General features: G+C 53.0%; 1 protein-coding gene across 7 annotated transcripts in view; it reads right to left on the reverse strand.

Moving 5' to 3' along the window:
• Nucleotides 1-6,235: 6,235 nt before the first annotated feature.
• Nucleotides 6,236-20,281, reverse strand: part of LOC117016396 (core histone macro-H2A.1) — a 78,922-nt gene continuing 64,876 nt past the window's right edge. For all 7 annotated transcript variants that reach the window (XM_033095579.1, XM_033095584.1, XM_033095582.1 and 4 more), the window contains 3 exons: nucleotides 16,997-17,086; nucleotides 14,769-14,943; nucleotides 6,236-7,005 (listed from right to left, as the gene is read on the reverse strand). In XM_033095579.1, the coding sequence (XP_032951470.1) occupies nucleotides 6,840-7,005; nucleotides 14,769-14,943; nucleotides 16,997-17,086 (431 nt within the window). In that variant the 3' untranslated portion in view covers nucleotides 6,236-6,839. The remainder of the gene's footprint in view (nucleotides 7,006-14,768; nucleotides 14,944-16,996; nucleotides 17,087-20,281) is intronic.

A 20,281-nucleotide genomic window follows, 5' to 3' on the forward strand; every position in this document is an offset into this window, starting at 1 on the left:
CCAGATGCCATGGGATCCAGGCTGTGGTCAGCAGTACAGAAGAGGGTGCCGAGCTGGGACTCAGTGTCAACATCAGACTTCACTCTGAAGCCACCATGTGCCCACATGAAGCAAGTGATCCAGTGAGCCATTACCTCTGGCTGACCTCTACAGGGCTGGAGTGTCAGGAATGACCACATTCTCCCTAACCTTCCTGCGGCCTTCTTTGAATCACGCACTTTGCCTGGTGATGGGTCTTGGAGGTCCTGGCAGGCTTAGCTTAACCAGTGATTCCAGTAGCCTCCGAGAGAGAACCCATCTCCTGCTCTGGACTCGCTGGGTGAGGCACCGAGGGAGCCACAGAGAGCAGGTGCCATGGTCCCTGGCCTCACGGACCTCACTGCTCGCTCACTGTGGTCTGCCCAGAGCCTAGGACAGGGCCTGGCTCACACGGCTCGGGGAATGTGTGCGAATGAATGACACTCAGTATCGGATGCAGAGACAGCCACAATTTGCTCACAACAGCCATCCAGGAGGCACACTGCTGTGACTGGTGGATACACAGGGTGCACCAAGAGAGGGCCCCTAGCCTGGACTGCAGGGTCAGGGAAGGCTTCCTGGAGGAGTTGGAAGGGGGGTTTAAGAGCGAGACCTGGGCAGGATTACAAATAAGTGGCAGCAGTGTCATGTTCCAGGCTGAGGAACCGGCGTATATAAAGGCCTGAAACAGACAGGACGGGTGGAAAGAGGGGCAGAGGGGGAGGGGGAGGCTGGAGAGGAGGACTAGCCTTCCTCGAGTCCCAGGCCTATGGAGGCTTCAGAGGGCAGCTTCTGAAGTTCCATGGGCCACCGCTTCCTTATCCATTTTATCAATGGAGACACGACACCATCATCTCAAGACGTTGTGAGGATCAAACTGGCAGTGTGCGTGCGTGCGTCTTAGAAGCTGTAAAGAGCTGAGTGGAGTGTGGCAATAGTTTCGGGGTGCTGCCCTCTGAGAAGCCCTGGGGTGACTGGGGATACATGAGGCACAGGAGGGTTCAGGTAAGGGGAAGTGAGGTCCCTTGGGTGTCACCTCACAGGAAGTCATCAACATCCTTTCAATTGATTTTGCCCATAATTAAACCCTAAAGGGTCTGTCAGTGGCTCTTGACAAAGATATCATGAGCACTTTGGCTAAGTTTGGCTAAGTGAAAGCTCCTCAAAGATGGCCCAGCCCTGGCCTATGGTGGCATTTCCCTACAGAGGATGTGCCACAGAGCCAAGTGTGTTCGTTCTCTGCTGGGGTTCAGAGGCCGCCTCAAGGTGGCAATCTGTAGCCAGGACGTCCATGGCACCTAGTGAGGAGCTGCCGGGGTTCAGTTGTGCAGCTGGCCCTGGTTCTGTGCCGTGTGACTCTCAGCTCATTACCCCACTGCCAGTTTTGGGCAGTAGAATTTAATCCCCCAGATGGGAAGCAAATCAATTTGCCCATCTGCCGCAGCTGAGTCTCTGTGAACTCCACTCTAATTTATTCTCTTAAGCGTAGAAGCCTTGTTTCTCGGTACAGAAATATCCGGTTTGCCAGGCAGGCTGGCCAGGGTGTGCACGAGTGGACACGTGGACAAGGTGAGCTATGGCGGTCAGCAGGGAGGTGCCGTTGGCCTGGCTCGGAGGAAGCCGCGGTTCTCGCCCAGGAGGCTGGGCTCGTTGGTGGGAAGGTTGTATGTGGGGAGGGGGCGGGGGCTGAAAGACATCCCATGTCGTTGGGAACAAAGTCTCCTGCCCAAGGGCTCAGAGCCGGCAGGGACTCCTGTCGGCAGGGCACGTATGACCTGCTCACATGCTTCTAGGGCCACGTTTTTCTGTACTGCGCCCATGGCTCTGGTTTCTGGGCTTTGGACACAGAAGAGTCGGAGGGTGTTGTTCTGGGACTCGGTTTTCTGCCCTCGGTAAAGTGTGGCCCTAAACCTGCAGCCAAGGCAGTGACCTTCAACTTGTGATCCTGGGACAGTAGGAGGCCTCTTCCCCAGTAAGAGCATTACCTGTGGCTTGTGCTCTAGGGCTGTAGGTGTGGGGCCCCTGCAGACTCTGGAGGGTGGTCTGGCGCCCCATCTAAGCACTCTTCAGAGGGCTGTTAGCAGGTCTGCATTCACAGGGCAAAACAGGCTGAGGAGAGCCTCTCGCAGGAAAGATGTCAGCTGTTTGGTAGGACTTACTCTGGGCTGATTCTGCTCAAGTTGGAAGGTTGTTTCTCTGTATGTCCCTCAGTTCTACACTCTGCTGACACAGAGCTCTGGAGTCTCTTCAGGTGTACGGGAATGGGGGTGTGTGTGCACGAGCATGGGTGTGAGAGAGTGTGCACGTGAGCATGGGTGTGGGAGGGTATGTGTGCATGAACATTGTGTGTGCACGAGCATGGGTGTGGGAGCGGTGTGCGGCAGCATGCGGGTGAGAGGAGTGTGTGTATGTCAGCATGGGCGTGAGTGGGTGTAGGTGCGGGGATGTGGGGTCACTTTGGTGGGAGAAGAGGAATGAGGAGGAAAGTGCCTTCTGTGGAGAGAGTGTTTCTGAGACCCTCTCCTTCTCAGAGTTGACAAAGCAGCCCCGCTGGGTTGGTTTTTAGGGGTCAGGGAAAGGCCAATCTATTTACACACCTTTGTCGAAGAGCATGGAGGGGCAGGGATGGGGGCCGGGATTAATGAGCAGTTTTATTGCCTTGCCTGTCAGGAGGGTCATGTGATATTATTTTGATATGGGGGCCCCCAAAAGCAAACACAACAGGCCAGGTTATAAATAGAAGAAAAGGGGGCCTCGCCCCTTGCCATTGAGCGTTTCCCTTTCTTCTCAGCCCTGGGGTGGGCCCAGGACCCGCCTCCCACCGCCAGTGCCTGTAAGCCGATCACTCCTAGGCGGCACCAAGGCCAGCTCCCCAGATAACGTTGGCTGGTGGCGCCTGGCCATGGAAATTAAACATAGCAGTTGCTAATGAATAAATTGGCCACACCATTCCTCAGCCACCACTGCCTCTGACGAGAGAGAGAGCGGGCCCCTCAGGGTGACTGATGTGCAGCCTGAGTGACAAATCAGGAACGAGAGGATTGCCTGCCCCCAGCACTGACTGGCCGTGGGGTCTTCCACCTTCTGAGAAAGGCCTGTGTGAGCTCAGAGCAGTCCACAGAGCAGTGGTGGGACCCCGCTATTGGGAGGGGTGGGGCTGAATGAGAGAGCGAAATTGCTGCCCATCTCATATTTCTCTTCTTTTTTTGCCTTCTTTTCTGTCAGGGCTAACTGTAGCTGTGACCAAACACAGCTACGTGACCCTGAACAGGGGGAGGAATTCTGCCAGATAACAAATCCATAGATGGACAGCTCCACACACATGCCAAGGACAGAGCCGGGTGAAGGAGCTAGCCTGGCTGCGAGTGGGGTGAGACCTGGGTTCTCAGGCAGGGACAGCTCCCCTGGCTGGGGCTGAGATGCTTGGGAGCTGTCTTGCCACTTCTCACCTATCACCTTGCTCTCTTGGTCTAGAGCCTTTCCTTCAAAGTCCAGCTCTAGGTTATCTGCTCCGAGAAACCCTCCCTGAGCACTCTGAGCCAGTGAGCACACTCCCTGCTCTGAGCACCTGCCCGCTTAGCAGGCACTTCTCTGGGTCCCTGCTCTGCTGGACAGAGGCAGTGTCTCACCTGCCTTTGCAGGAGGCCCCAATCGGAGGCCTCATTCACAGGAAGGACCCAATACGTCCTCGTTGGCTATTGGATTGCTTTAAATACGTGTTTCTGTTCACCCCTCACCCAACAGGTTCTGTTTATGCTGCCAGGGCTGACCACACAGGATCTATCAGTGAATGATAGGCAAGAGGCCCTGCCTAACTTGGGCAAAGTTTGGGGGTACATTCCAAAGGAGAGGCCAGCCCCAGGGATGGGATGGGGGAGTGGGGAGAGCTCTGTAGAGTCAGACAGCTGGGTTTAAATCCCAGTTCCACCACCAATAGCTGAGTGACCTTGGGGAATACACTTTACCTCTCTGTGCTGTAGTTTTCTATCTGTAAGATAGGGATCATATGACCGGCCTCATATGGCTGCCAAGAACACACACACACACACACACACACACACACACACACACACACGCTCACACACAGACAGTAATTATTACTGTTGGTTTAGTCCCATTTGGAGCCACACTGCTGTTAGATCTCAGGTGTCACTTAGGTGGACTCATGGAAGAGCAGTGTGCAGATCATCTGGGATATTCTGGGCACAGCCCAGCTGCTGAGGGCGAGGATTGCTCTCTACAAACAAGTGCCGGGTGGGGGTGGGGGACGTAGTCTGCCTGAGGCAACCATGGGGTCCCAGGGTTACATGACCCGAGTTTGGGCTGGGGGCTCAGGCACAGTGGCAGAGTGACAATGGGGTGAGCTGCAGAGACCTCACTGCAAGTCTCCTCTGACACAGCTTACAGCAAAGGGGACGGCTCGGGACAGCCTGCAGGCTTCCCCCCTCAAAGAATAATTTCATTTTTGGTAAATTTTACAAGCTACAAATTTGTCTTTGGAATAGAAAGATGTATGTGTGCATTTCAAGCGGTTCCCTGCAGTTACACGTTTTTTTTTTTTTTTTTTTTTTAAGTAATAAGCTGTTTTCTTTTCCCCCTGTAAACATGAGGCTGACATCAGAGAACAATGTTTGATCCCAGTTTTAAAACACGCTGGGTGGTTTGGGATGATGGGAATCCCAGGCCGCTGGTTGGCTCTTTCCTTCTGTTTCACTGAAAAGAATTTCTTCAAGGAGCCCACAGCTCAGGGGCACGATGCACTTAGGATTATTGAAAGTTTAGAAACATTTAGGTGATTATGGTAAATAATTCACGCAAATCCTGCCCAATGCAATTTATTCTTTTGTGCAAGCACAAGGAAGGGCAGAAACCGGCTGTCCTTTCCTCTTTACTTCCCAATCCTTTTAGCGCCATCTAGTGGAAGCTCTGCGCCAGACACCGGATTTGCTTCTCTGGTGTTCCTTATCCAAAGCTCAGGAAATGCCATTTAAATACCTAGAAGCCAGGGGGTGGCTCAGGTGGGTGGAGTGCCCAGCTCCTAACACAGAGATCGCCGGTTCGATTCCCACATGGGCCAGTGAGCTGTGCCCTCTACAGCTAAGACTGTGAACAACGGCTCTCCCTGGAGCTGGGCTGCCATGAGCAGTCGGAGGTTGGCATGAGCTGCCGTGGACTACTGTGTGCTGCCAGGAGCGGCCGGCAGCCAGCAAGAGCTGCCATGAGCTGCTGACTGGTGACCGACTGTCTCAGCCTTGGGGCAGTGCAAGGCTCATAATACCAGCATGGACCAGGGAGCTGTGAAAAGATAATGATAAACTCTTTTTTGCCAAACTCTAATTAAAAAGTAGAAATATGTAAGCTAGACCCAGTAAAGACCTTGGAAAAAAAATTTTGTAAGACTTAATAACACCTTACATTTAGGAGAAATTTGGAAAGATCATCTTTCAGGGTTGAGTTAGAAGTAGCTGTCTTTTCATAGAAGAGTTTGGTTAAAGAGATAGAAGTGTCTTCTATGCATTTTAGGCAAATTTAGATGAAGGCCAAAGTACAGTTTGAAGGAAATAGTGTCTTTATTATGCTGAGTTTATGTAATAAGGGTTTAGCTACTCTGGTCCAGCTGGGATCTTTTGATTTAAATCTACATCCCTCAACACCCACAGCTGTGAGAAGGCATGTAAAAGCTGGCAGCACATCTTGGGGACCTTGGAGGTGGCACCTTGCCCTTGGAAAGCTCCTAGCACCAGGGCCCTGTAGGAATGGCACCCTGTCCTGTAGAAATGACAGTTCCAGTACAGCCCTCGCAGAGTGCTTGAGGCCCCTGCAGCTCCGTCTGGCCAGTGGCCTCGGGGCACTGGGTCCAGCCTCGAGCCAGAGAGACCAGCAGGAAGGGGCAGGTGGCAGGAGAGTGCTGGGCTCAGAGTCTGAAGACCTGGGCTCTAGTGCCAGCTTGCCACTTGCCATCCGCCTGGCTTTCATTATGTCTGCTTCTTCATCCATGAAATGGGAATAACACCCTTGCCCACATGTCACAAGGATGAGAGACTTTACATGAACTCCCCCCACCCACCATTAGGGCCTGAAGATGTCCCCCTTTCCCGGCTGCAGTGGCTGCCATGGTGCTTCATGGGTGTGGGCGGCCCCACCCAAGTCCCCCCATGCTGTGACGAGAGAAGCCAACTGAGAGGTCACGGGCACAAGAACTCGAAATACGTCACAATAACAGTTTAACATTTTACTAAATCAATTCACACAAATTCCAAATTTGCAAATATAATTAAGGACAACAGATTCTGTTCTGCTTTTTAAATCTTTCATTTTTCAAATCCATTAAGACAAAAAGTAAACAAAAATTAAGTCTGCGCAAATTCATGATTTTTCTTCTTGAGGGGGAAAAAAAAAGGAACATTATAGTAAAAAAGAACGCCACTGGGTGTACGAGAAAGCACCACAACACACGGTTACACAACGGGCTTCTTGGATCCGGCCACACGTAGACACTGCTCTCCCCGCTGGCCGGCGCCAAGCAGGATTTCATTAAAATAAAACTATAACATCTCCTAGGTTACACTAAAGTCAGACACGGTCTGGAACACAGTGCTTAACACCAGTAATGCCAACTATCAGTGCTAACGTAAAAACATTTTAGAAGGTCAAAAACAATTAAACTGGAAACCAAAACCTTATTTTCCCTAGATGAGCAAAATTGAAAATGAAAGGGTTCCCGCCTCCCAATAGGAGTGAAGGGTTTTTTTTTTTTCTTCTCTTTCTTTCAAATCAGAGGCAGGGGGCACGGGTGCGGGCTGGCTCTGTGCTTCCTCAGGCTAGTTGGCATCCAGCTTGGCCATTTCCTGCACATAGATGCCTATACTCTCGCTGTCAAAAAGCACGAAATACACGGTTTTGATGGAAGAGGACATTGTTGACACGAAGTAATTGGAAATGGCCTTCAGAATGAGCTGAGCTGCCGTCTGCTTCGGGAACCCGTTCCTGCAGGGGTGAGAATAAGGGCTCAGCAATGAGGGAGGCCGCAGCAGCCGTAGGGCCGCCCCTGCCCACCCACCCCCTCCCTCCAGGAGGCCCTGAAGGCCGCATGTGCGGGTCAGCGTCCACGAGCAGGGTTGGGTCCTGTGGCTGCTCACAGGCAGACGTGAGAAAGCCCAGTGCCCACCAGATAGGAAAGGACAAGTGGGCAGAGAACTGGGACCCGCAGAAAACTGTTCTCTGTGCTCTCAGAAAGGAGGTATGCCCGGAAGTTGTCTTCTGAAGGGCAGTGAGCAGCGGACAGGATCTGTGTTCTGTGGCATGTGAGGTGCATTGAGTCTCCTGAGGCAGCGCAAGCTCCCACGGCCCTTTTCCCAGCACCACTGCCACTAGGGTGGGGCTTGGGACACAGCCCAGGCTCCCAAAGGTCCCCTGTGGGTCTCAGCCCCAGGGGACGGCTGGAGGCTGGCACTTCTCCAGGGAGCTCTGGCCTCCATCCACACAAGGCAGGCTGCGCCCTTCACACTGGCCCTTAGGTTTCATGGGCGCCGGGCCGCTGGCCAGGAACCCACTCCCAGAACACAGCAGCTTGTACCTCCCCAAAGGCCGGGGTGTCAGGGAGCTGTGGGTGCAGGGGAACAGCTCCGGGCCAAGTGGACTCTTCATTTTAAGGGAAAGCATCCAAGTCTCCAAGCCAGAGTGGGGTGAATTCACATACATTTCCATTTAAAGAAAATGTGACGTGACAATTTGAGAAGTAGGGCCTCAGAACTTAAGCAAGAATCTGAAATCGGGATCAGAAAGGTTGGCACTCCTTGCTTCGTGTGAGCCCGAGGCTGTTCCTGGTCAACATCACAGATGCCCGAACCAGGTGACCCAGAAGAACAGTGGGAGTCATGTGGCAACTTGCCTAGGCTGGTGGAAATAACATGGGCTTTGGAGCCAGGGACCCTGGATTCAAATCCTTCACTGACCCCGGTTGATAGCTAACGATACTGAGGACGAGAGCTTGGGGCCAGTGTTCATGGGGATTTCTTTGTTCCTCAGCAGATGTCTTCAGTCTGCTCTGAGCCTGTGGATCTGCTGGTATTGGAAGTGCTGGACCAACCTGCCAGTTTCAGCTGGGACTGTCTGTCACACTGGGTACCTGCTGCCAGGTGAGAGGCTCCTTAGAACACTCCTCACCTCACTAAGTGCCGGGAGTTCTTACCCACCTTAGCTGTTTCCTTTAGAGCCACACTCATTCTGTTGTCAGTGCTCAGAGCATTTTGGAGGCACAGGAGAAAAGTGTCCTGTGACTTGTTTCTGATCAAATAGGGTTTCACCCAGCTTGACAGTGGGCCCCTAGTACCTTCTGGATGCTTTAGAAGTCAGCCCATTCTTAGAAGACAGGGGTGTCGCCCAGGGCATGTCCCCTGGACTGTGTGCAGAGGAGCCAGTGGGCGACATGGGGAGCCACCCGGAGTTGGAGCTCCTCCTCGGCCACAAGGCACACCTGCAAGGCAGCCAGGCACAAGACTGCCGAGGGGGGCAGCAGCCCAGCGGTGGAAGGAAGCTTCAGAGGAGTTCCAGCCAGGACAGAGTATCAGACAGGCAGAGCTTCCTCCCAGGGATGCCCTGGGGGCTCTCCCACCAGAACTGGGGTGACCAACAGGTGGGCTGGGCTGGACAGGGGGACAGTGCGGTGAGAAGGGCTTTGCTGGGTGTGAGAGTGGGGACCCCACGTGGCAGGTCATGCCCCTCCCCCCTCCCCCTCTCTGGGATCTGCAAGCTCCGTCTGGGAAGAAGCTGCTCTCACCACACCTGGCATAGCTGCCTTCACTGTTTCACAGGAGTCGAGGAGCACACAGGATAGGAAGTGCCTGAGGAAGGAAACTTGACCTTCCACTTTTGGGGGGCGTCTCTCTGGTGAGCATATTCTTGGGAGAATGTGTGCAAGGGAGTGTTGTGGGGAGCCCAACTCACCCCTGTACGGTCCACGAGGGACCCACCCCTGAGAGAGGGGCCAGGCCAGCTTTTGGGGAGGGGTATACAGGCAAAGGGTCACGGGGTCATTGGAATAAGGGCCCATTTTAAGTGTGTCACAAAGCAAACGTTTGTTTTCCTGCTGTAAATACAGCTGCCGATCCCGTGAGTTGCATCCCGGGGAGAGCAGCCTGAGGAGGAAGCAGCCCGTGGCCAGACAGGCCGCAGTGGGAAGGCAGGGAGGGAGTGGCGGCACAGGGAGCCCGGCCCCTGCTGGACGCTGCCTGTGCTCAGGGCGCCGGGGCGGGCAGAGCTCGGGCTGCAGACATGAGCTGGCCCGGTCGGGGCTGAGCAGAGCTGTGAGAACTTGATCGCTACACGAGAAGCCCAAGACCACGCTCCACTCCCCCCACGAGGGTGCCCTCCTGCCCGTCTCTGCCTGTCACCTGCACGGGTGCGCTGGGCTGAGGTGAGGCCCTGTGGAACTTCCTTGGAGAGCAGTCTGCCGTGCGGCCTGATGGCACAGCCTGTCTCCTGTGGCCCCAGCATCACACACATGCCAGTCGGTCCCTCCCGCCTGCGCCCAGCACTTTCGGACGGACTTCCTCCCCCAGCTTCCCGTGCCTCTGCCTGGGGCCCCGGAGAAGGGCTCTGGGATTCCTGCCCAGGGCATGTCCTTTCCTGCCCCTCTACGTCAGGTTTTCGGTGTGAGCCTGTATCTGGACCGCAGAGGGCCTGAGGGGAGTCTGACTCAGCAGGTGTGGGACCACCCTGCGGCACGCTCTGCTCTACACGGAGCCCACATACAGTCTGACCTCACAGGCTGGGCCCAAGGTGAGAGCCTGCAGGTGGACGGGGCAGGGATCAAAGGGTTTAGACCCGCAGTGCCACCCCTACGTGCCCCACTGTGAATGCAGTGTAGGCTGGTTTGGCCTTGTCCGTCAAGGGGGCTGCTGGGTGAGCGTGAATCTGATTTGCTTCCAGGAAAGTGTCTTGATGAACCCGAGCCTCTCTGCTAGGCAGCCACAGCCTAAGGAAGAAACCCCGTCAGGGGACTCGCCGCCATGGACCGCCCAGGCCGCCAGAGGGAATGCGGGTAAGCGCTTCCCTCATGTGTGCAGGTGGGGCCCAGGGTGTTTTCTTGTGGCCACAGCAGATGCTCCCACAAGAGTGCTTCACAGTCAGAGCCCCGTGCCCTCGAGACGAGCGGCTGGGGCACGCAGAGCGAAGCCACGGGATCTGAGGCTGCACGTTGCCCCTGTGCCTCGTTCCCCCGCCTGGTGAGACGAGGTAGGTAATCAAAGTGCCTATTACCTGGGGAGGCTGTGTGTACTGAACAAGGTAAAGCACAGGGCCCTGAATCCATGGCGTTCCTGTAAACAGTGTTCTGGAAGGGTCTTTCTAAAGATTCACACAGTGGAAAACTGCCTCCCTGCCCCAGGCCCCATGACAACTGACTGGGTGACTGCTGCAGTCACTGCACGTACCCTGTGCGAAGTGTTGGCACCACGCCCGCAGATAGCTGCTATCCAGGTCTGCGAGGCCCAGTCCGTTGGGAGGGCAGCAGGGGGTGCAGCAGGGGGCGCGGCAGGGGTTCCCCGGTGCAGCGCTGGTCAGCTTCCCGAGAGCTGCTTGCCTGTGGCATCGCCGGATTCTTCCAGCGTCTCAGCGGGGTGGGCTCCCTCACTGGCTGCACAGGCACAGCCCCGCTCAACACCATCCCTGCTTGGCCATGTTTCTGTGCCTTTCTCCATCATCACAGGCCCACTGCCTGTGACAGCCACTGTGGCCTAGGCTGCACTCACTGTGTCTGCCTTCTGGATGAGGCCAGATGCCACCTCCTCCGAGCTACAGAGCAAAGAGGGCAAGGGCTTCCGCTCTGGAGTCACATTTGGGTTGAATCTGATTTGGACTGGGGCATCAACCTCTCTAAGCATTAGTTTCCTCAGCTGGAAAATAAGTCCCTTGGGGGTACACATGGTGACGCCCCTCACACTGCCCTGGGCCCCAAACTAGCCTGCTGTGGTTACGGCATGTGTCTTACGTTCCTCTGCGCCACGTGCTTCACACCCCACACAGAGTTTATCTTAGACTTTGACCTTTGTTTTCGTTGACCTTACTTTGAGCAGACTAAGATGCCTGAGTTTCCCCTGAAGTCCTTCCAGTTGTGTCAGGGACAGTCTCTCCCAGTGCCTTGGGCCTCAGTTTCCCTAGGCTGGTGCAAAGCGACCCCAAGGGCTATCTCCATCTGCTGCCCTCTTGGGCCAGCCTCCTCAGTGGTGGCTGGGGACCGTGCATGTTGGTTGCTTGTCCCGCCATCCCATGTGGATGGCAGAGATTTGGGTTCATAAAGCCACAGCACAGAAGAGGAGTCCGTTCCTCTCGCTCTGCTCAGCCCCCTCCTATTACAGGGCATTGCCACGCGTCCCTGCACCTGGTGAGCTTGCCCTCCAGGGCTGGGCAAGGCGGACGCCCAGGAATCAGGCCCAGAGCTGTGCTGAGCAGGCCAAGCAGGGACCTGGGGGAGGGGCCGTGTCTGGGGGTGAGGAAAGTCCACGCGGCTTTTCTGGAGGAGACAGACTGGGGGCCTGCCCTTGAAGGCTGGGTAGGAGTAAACGTGGATTCTAGATGGAGTTTTGTTCTCTTGCTGGCCCAGTCCACCTGTCTAAAGTATGGCTACTTGGGAGACGGGTAGGGCTGGATGTCTTGGAAGCTTGAGTGACTTGGGGAAAATGTCTGTCACTTGTGTGGACACTCTTCTGCTGGCACTAGATGTCCCTCACACTGTGTTCCCCTCCATTTTTCTATGTTCTGACTTTGAGTAACTGCCTGTCTGAAGTTGCCCTAGCCGGAGGCCACTCCATCCAGAAGCAGAGACCAGGCCATCAGGGTCCAAAGTTGAGAGCAGGGGCTATAAGAGGGAGAAGCTAAAATTCAGAAGGGCACGATGGGCCATCTGCCCCCCAAGGCTAGAGAGGGGCCCAAGCAGCACACCTTAAAAGAAGAAGTCTCTTACCTTCTCTCCCTCAAGGGCTCGCATGTTTTGCGTTAATAAGTAATTCTCCCCAATTCAGTTTCTCCCTGTCCTTTATATTTCTCTTCTAAGGCTCATGCTTAGGGGATGCCAAGGCTGATGGCTGAGTCTGGCCAGGGAATTCCAATTGGTGTTTCCAAGGCTCCGTAAACCCACTCAGAGAGAGAGTGCAGGCAGTGGGGTGATCCTCCGGTGGGATGCATGGAGATGGGTCCGCTGACCCCCGGGGGCAGGGGTTCCAGGAACATCCTCTCACGAATGCCTAAGGCAAGGGCCTCTGACCAATGCTGCTGGCCCTACCACGCTGTGTGACACTGGTGAGTGTCTCAGCCCCTCTGAGCTTCCAATACTTTGCCTGTGAATGAAATTACGAGCACTCCCCTTGGAGGCTTGTTGTGAGAGAATGCAGATAAAGGGTTGAGCACAGTGCCTGGAACTCAGTGAATACCCATAAATGGTAGCTTGAAAAAGACAAACAGGCTTTCCTTTTAAGCTCATAAATCTAAGGAGAGTTTAATCAAGGCCCCAAACTAGCTATTCCCTATGTACTGCCCCTCCGGAGAGGGGTCACCCCCTAATGTCAAACAGAGCTGAGGGAGTGGGGGTATCCATAAATATTGTGACCAGACTGCCCAAGGACAGGATGTCCAGATGCCCGAGGTGGCTTCCGAGGCCGGGGTTCCACCCCCAGGTCTCATTTGCCTCCAATGGGCGTGCAGATTGGCCTGGGGGCCGAAGGGCTGGAGGAAAGGTGTGTAGGGCCGTGGTCATCTTCCTCCGGCCCGGGACACCAAGCAGACACCGGACCTCAGCACAGAGAAAGTGAGCCCACTTCACCACCATGTTTGCATTTATATTGTTTTAATTCCAACATGACTTTTATGCTGGAGACATTGGATGCCACAAACAAGCTGTTTTATTTCCCCTCCTAAAACCCACTGTGATTTACTGGCCGGCTCTGGTGTAATCCCATTCTTTACTCATGAAAGAGAGGGCAGCTGTTTACATGGCGCTGTAGGGCAGGTCTGCCCGACAGATGTGGGCCCGGTGGCTGTGCACATGTGCTTACCGTTGGAATTCCTCCCTCTTAAAAGCTTTCAATTGATTATTTCTTAAAACATTTTACTCCGTGAAAAATGTAAATAAGTTTATAATAACAGATGTTCTTTTATGAGAATTACTTTTATGCTTCAATTAGAAATGTCCCAATAGCCATATGAAAGAGCGTGAAATTATTACCTCCAATAAGGGCCCTCTTGCTCTCTCTTTGGAAGCACCTTTCATCAGAGTAGATCAAAGTGCATCTGAAACACTAATTAACTGGACCTCAGAACCGTCTGTGAGGAAGGGCCAATCCTAGCCTCACTCATTGATAAAGCAGTCTAGGGACAGAGAGGGTGATTCATTTACCAAAGGTCACACAGCAGCTCAGTGCCAAAGAACAGACTCTGTGAGAGGTGGCGGCATGGGAAGGTGGAAGAAGCTGGTTATTTACGCTCTGATCCAAAAACATTTTGTTTATAAAAAGGTCCTGAGTTGACTCTGGGACTGACCCTGGCACCTTAGGGAACCCAGGCTGTCTATGCATGTCCATGCCTTCCTTGGGGACTGGGAGGGGCTGGTGGCAGAGACCCAAGCAGACTCACAATCTGAACGGGGAGCTCTGGGCTCTGGCACCTTTTGGGCCCAAGATGCCAACAGCTGCAGCTCTGAGGCCAGCTTCCCTTTGCTCAGTGGCCAATCCAGACTGTGAGCCTTCCCAAGGGCTGGGACGTAGACCCTCGGCACGGAGGACCCTGGTGATATGGTGGGGACCTCAAAATAGCACGGCCCCAACAGGTCCTCACGTCCTCATCACAGCAAGCGTTCTCAAAGCCCCCTCCCTCTGAGAGCCCCTTGCATTTCCAGAGCAGCCTCGAGACATTGCCTGAGGGATTACCGCTTGTTTTACAGGACAGGAATTGGGCTCCGGGTCAGGGTAATTTATGTGCCATCCCTCAGCTGGTTAGTGGCTGAGCCAGAACTTAATTCAAGGCCTGACCCCCTACCAGACCACGGCGCTGCTCTGATAGGCAGGGACGTGGCTGGTGGTGGCTGCCCTGCTGGCCCCAGCAGCTGTTCAAGGACTACACTCATGCAGTGGTGGCCCTCAGGGTTGTGTGTCTGTCTGAGGGGCAGTTGTGAGCCCACCTGGGGATTCTGCAGGGTGGGAGGTGGGGTAGGCCCAGCCCTGTTTCACTCACATAATGGCCCACTCAGTTCCACCAGGTCCTGTGACAGAGGCGGGACAAGCCGGTTTGGGGAGGTGAAGGACGTTTGGGAACACAAAGTTAAGAGGCAGAGGGCTTTGCCCAGAGAAGGCTGTGGGTTGGGGACAGAAGTGCAACACAGCCACAGGCTGGTCCTGGGACGGGTGCTCTTACTTCTAACCCTGCATTCACAGTTCCGTCCTCCACTCACTGAAGGCTCAGTGTCCTTCAGGAGTCACTCTCTCAACCATCATCTCTGAGGTCACGTTCTGTGACATACTGTCACAGCTGAAGTTCTATACTGTCCTTACGCTTCCTGTCTCACTACATCTCTTCAAGCCATCCCTCACCGTTGCTTAATGTTTGCTCTCTCCCCTATTTCTTGCTGTTGGTCTAGATGGAGGCAAGTGCTTGAAAGCAGCCTCAGCTGACCTTGCACACAGTCAGAGCTCCACAATTACAGGCGAAACATGCAGAGAATACATCCCCGACTGCCATGGTAACAAGCCGGTTGCCCTTACCTGCCACTGCCAATAGATGGAAACGCAATGGACTTCAGCTTCTTATCGTCTGCCAGGGCCAAGCAGTTCTTCACTGTCTTTTCCAGAAGCTCCTCACACTTGTCTGCACCCCAGACCGGACTGTTACAGTGGATCACAAACTTGGCAGGCAGGCCATGGCCTGCGCTGACAGCAGCTGGAGGGGATGAGACAGGAACAGTGAGTGTTGCCCTCTGCGAAGCACACAGCACAAGATGCCCACACAGACCTCCTCTCCAGCTGCCTGGGCCGTCCGGGGAGGGCCACCACTGCGCTGGGATTCCTAAGCTCGAGCTGGAAACTGCTCAGCGGGCAGTCTTCTCTGACTGCTGAGCGGGGAGCGGTGCCAGGCCACGACCCACCCTCAGAAAGCTGGCATGAGGATGCATCACCAGCAGGAATGTTAGCCAAGACTGTAGTAAGCCCTCCCTCGGCCCTCCCAGAAGGCAGAGCCGTAGCCATCTAAGTTGGCCAAAGGTGTCAGAATGTTAGCCTTTTGGGGTCTCAACTCCCCTTCCTCAAGTGGATGGACTCGCGTGCATACATAATTATGATGTATCTATACATCTCCCAGGAAAGCAATCCGACTAGCACATCTGCCGTCCTGCTCTTCTCCCTGACTAGCTGACCCTGTTTAGTTTGGACAGAATTCCTGTGTTTAGGATGGAACTGTTTTCTTTTCCTAGAAGAAGAGGCTTTTTCCAGCTACACGTTTCCATGGCAGACCCGCCTCTGCATCTCTGCCCCTTGTCAGATCCAAAGACAGTGGCCTTGGGGCTACTGCTCCCCAGGAAGTGGAACACACCAGCCCAGTGTCTCCCAGAGCATGTTCCAGGATTCCTGTCCCCAAACATGCAATGCAAACAAGGTGGTTCCAGGTCCCAAGGGTTTGGTGCAATGCGGCCTGCTCTGCTTCCATCTAGGCGCACACTAACATCTCCACACCATTGTGACAATAAGACACCCAAACTTTTGGGTTAGATTGTCTCCTGAACCCATTTTGTGAGGAACATCCGTCAGCACTCGCCAGGGGGCATGGGGCGTTAAGGTCGTGTCACTAGTAGAGACTGGTGATTTGTGGGTAGTGTCTCATGGTGCAGTAGCAACAGCTTTGAACCAAGAGTCACGGGTCTGAGTTTGCGTCCGCGCTGCACTGACTAGAGGCCTCTGGGCTCAAGTGTTGACCTATAGAAACGTAAGATTGGGGAATTTAATCCATTGGTCTGTCCACATGAGAAGTCACTGCTAAACTATCCATGGCCAAAGACTGGAAAGCAGCATGTGGACAGTGGAGCAGGGGTATGTTTTTATTCTTTATACTTTTTAAAATGTTTTAAAACATTTTCTAAAATAAATCTTAGGAACAAAACATGTCTTTGTTATTGAAACGAGCACATCTACAGCCATGCTAACGCTAATGGATGGTGCACCCGCTGAGTCTGGGGCACAGCAGCACCTCTAGTCACACCTCATGCTGAGGGTCACCAAAGGGGCTCGCACTGGAGCACCGGTGGGAAGGCTCTCTGGGCTGGCTGGCACAGACAGGTGCCAGAGAGGGGCTAAGGAAAGGCCAGGAGCCCTGGAGAGGTAGTTTGTGCAACGTGTCCCCCCTCGTTCTAGGTGGGATTGCCTGAAGAGCTTCATGACTGTCGCCCCCAACCCCCTACACGGTGCCATGCCCCTTGTCGGCAAAACAGACCTGGCAGAGCAGCAAAGAGAATGGCGTCCTCTTATCCCCACCGGCCCCAGGACTAGCCCAGTTCTTAACAATATTTCTCCCCACATCAGATTTCAAGTCATTTTGTTATCTCCTGTATCAGGAAAGGTAGAACTGGCAAATGAGAAGTGTATATTTATATTTTTCCCATTAAAAACACAGAAGGCTGAATAAAAATGATTAATTTGCATCTTTTACTAGCAGTTGAGCACATGGCTTAGTATCACTGTCTCTAATACTCAGATCTTAAATTTGCCAACAAGGGCTTCTGTAGTTCCTTAAAATTTGAGGTCTAGACATCAAACATTTAGAAGCTAGTTTAAGTAATACAGAAAAAAATTGGAAAGGCAATTTTCACAACCGTTGAACTCCCCAGACTCCACTCATAGACGCTTTTGCCTTGCCACCTCTGAATTCCAAGTTATCTCATAAAACACGCTCCCTAATTCTGCCCACGGCACACCCAAATGAGCCCCGTGCTTCCCCATCTTACCTCCAGCTACTTCCAAGGGCCCATTCTTTTTCCGGAGCTCTAAAACAGCTTCTACAAACTCCTTGCCACCTTTCTTCTCCAGCGTGTTTCCTAGACAAGGATGGGGCGAGGTCAGACTGCCATTCTGGTGGCTCAGGGCACACAGACACTTAGCATGTCAGATGATTACATACGTTATATGATCTGACCAGCTAAATTTCCAGATGGCTGCAAAACAGGAGCTAAGCCTTGGCTGGGTCACAAGAGTGAGATTTAGAAGGGATTCGCCGTCGGCCAGTCACTACTCCAGCATTCAGCCCCTTATTTGGGGGTGACTCAGGGTGATCCTGGATGAGCTGGAGGTGGGAGACGCCTGTCCTTTGCGAGCATGCCTGTCCTACATGCTTTTTATCGGCGTGAGAAACCAGATGGTGCTGGCTTCCAAGGCTGAAGCCTTCCCTGGATTTTCTTCTCTATCTCTGGGGAAAACCCCCAAATAAGGAGGTTTTAGAAGAAGCATACCATGCCCCCATCAGGCAGCTAGCTCTCCTCTTGGCAGCAGGCCCAGAAGAAAGCGTTCAGATCTGGCCACCTTTGGACCAGCACTATTACCATGCTTAGTTTCTATTTTGCAGCTTTGATGTCATATGTGAATACAAAAAAAATAAAAATAAATAAGAAAGAAAAAGAAAAAAAAGAAGGCCTCAGACAGTATTTCCTTAATCACACTAATGATTCAGAATCATTTTAGGTAAAGGAGAGCAACATCAGAAGCAGAGCTTAAAGATGAACTTGTGTTATATAAAAGCTTGGAAAGAAGGATGACTGTTTGGGATCAGATGTTTAAAACTCCAGAAGAGGTAGGGAGCAGCTTTCCTTGTGCATTAGGGTCCTTGCTAAGTACTCGATTTCTGCTTATGGCAGCCAAGTTCCCAGACAAGATCCCCAACACCTGTAAGGACTGTGGGTTAAATGTCTCGTGTGGGACAGTGAACAGCAACCAAAATGAGAGATTAACTCCCTTTCAAGCTTGGCCAGAATGGTGTCTCAGTCTTCCTTAAGCTCTGATTCCTCAGTTTTGCACATTTTAAAGGACTTTTCCTCACAAGAGGACAGAATACTCCCCTTAAGATTCACCACTTGTCTTGGAAAATTCAAGGTGCACCTGGCACATTCTGGGATGGCTCGGCCAGGGTGCGTGGAGTGCAGCAGCCCACCGTCTCCCTAATTCACTCTGTGATGTCTAGGGCTGAGTGTCTTAGAGAAACCTGACTCATCTGCGTGCTGACCCCGGGAAGTGTCTGGAAGGAGAGGCAGACAGGCTGGGCCCTGTCACCAATAAAAGCACTAGGGCTAACAGCACACACTGACCCAGAAGCCGCCCGACTCTAGGAAGTCTGGGGTGCGTGCCAACGTGGCCAGCAGGCGGGCACCCACAAGAGCTCTTGGCTAAGAGAAGGCCTAGCTTTGGGAGAGATGAACGTGGGATCCTTGAGGTGGGGATCCAGTGTGCCTCCTCATTCGCCCAGACTGCCCTCGTGCCTTCCCGTTTTGGAAAGCAGTGAAGGAGGCATTACATGGCACAAGTGACAGCTGCTGCATGTTTCTGACAAAGTGCAGCCTCAGAGACAGTGGCGGAGTGGGCTTGAGGGAGCAGGCTCGCACCTCGTGGCTCGGAGACCCCATCCCAAAGGGGAGACTTTTGAGGACATAAGGCAGGTGAGTGAAGCCCGATTACAGGTTCACCTGACATTCCCGTGCGACTGAGAAAAATGAACCTAGTGGATCCCAAATGCTGCTGCCCTGCTGCACCTGCCCTAGCCTTCCCGCCTCCTAATCCAGTCTCCAGCTTGAGGACACAAGTGGGCTCCGGGCAGGACTACTTCAGGCCCTCATTCTCCAGCTTACGTACCCTTTGGGGAGAGCTGGGAAATGTGGAACAGAAAATCGGGACTATGAATACTATCAACTCCTTCCTAAAATATAAGCTATTTCTTAAGAAAATGGGCTGGTTTACAATGCAAGGTGTCTTATCTTCGGAAGAGCGTTTACTTTAAAATTTTTACTTATAATTAAATCTTGCTTTAATTAGAAGTGAAATTTGTGAGTTAAAATACACTTAATGCACTTCCCAAACTTAAAAACTGAACCCTAGATTGCAGGCAACCCACCCAGTCAGGACTTGACCTCTACACACACACATGTATGCACACGTTCATGTAGACACACGTGTACTTTTTAACAAGAAACAGGCCCATTTCAACTGTATTGTCAACACTCTTAATGTCAGACTCTTGCTTTTCAGGCTTAACTTCAGGGTTAATCATAAAGCAATTGGCTTATTTGCCCCCAAGCATAAACATGTGTTACTCCCAGGAGAACAAGAACATTATTTCATGCTTAGAAAGCAGGCATCAATATCAGTGTTCAAAACAGCCTAAGCGAAAATTTAGGCTTGGACAAATGTCAGGCTAAGCCTGTGGTCTATTTCACTGTTAGAAAGAACTTTCGATGGTGAAGTTAATCACGGGGCTAAGCATTCCTGCACTGGCATTCCCTCTTCCAGCGGTCTCGGGGCTCAGGAATCCACACCAAATACAGAAATGGAGTGATTACATCCTAGCTTCCTCGTTTCCCCTCTCACACATCAAAGTGGGAGCTGCAACCAATTGAGACCACGTATGAATCTGGTTGCGCACTGGTTTGGTATTGTAAAGGAAATCTGGGTTCAGTACTAGTTTGGACTGGTTCACTGAGAAAAAGCACTGAGGTGGGCTTTAGAAGACCTGGGTTCTGCTCCTGGCACAGTCTTTCCTCCTTGGCCAGTCAGGCTGTCTGGACCTGCTGAGGTTTTGTCCAGCTGTGACAGTGTCAGTGAGTAATGTGACCTTGGGCAAGCTCTGGGACCCGGGTTCCTTAGATGTCACCGATGTCCTATGTTTACTCTGTACTATCAGTGGGCCGAGGACAAGCAGGCCAGAGGGGAAAGCATTATTAGCACTGTCGTTATTCCAAGGAAACCAGTTCCGGTCACAGTTCAGGACGGACTGGGCTCTTTGGGGGGAGTGGGGGCACAGTTGACTGCCTGTGACCCTCCCAAAGCCTCCAGCTTTACCCCCTAGGGTGGCTAATCCTGCTGAACACACACCTTCCACAGCCAGCCAGCTGCAGCAGATCAGCCCACGCTCCTCTCCCTGGGCCCAGGCAAAATACTTTTACCCAAGAACTTTCATAATTTCCATTTCACCAAATGTGCTGGATGGCAGGATGAACCCAGGCCTTTGTCACTCCTGGTTGAAAAATAAG

This window comes from Rhinolophus ferrumequinum, chromosome 24 (assembly GCF_004115265.2).
Source record: "Rhinolophus ferrumequinum isolate MPI-CBG mRhiFer1 chromosome 24, mRhiFer1_v1.p, whole genome shotgun sequence".
Lineage (NCBI taxonomy): Eukaryota > Metazoa > Chordata > Mammalia > Chiroptera > Rhinolophidae > Rhinolophus > Rhinolophus ferrumequinum.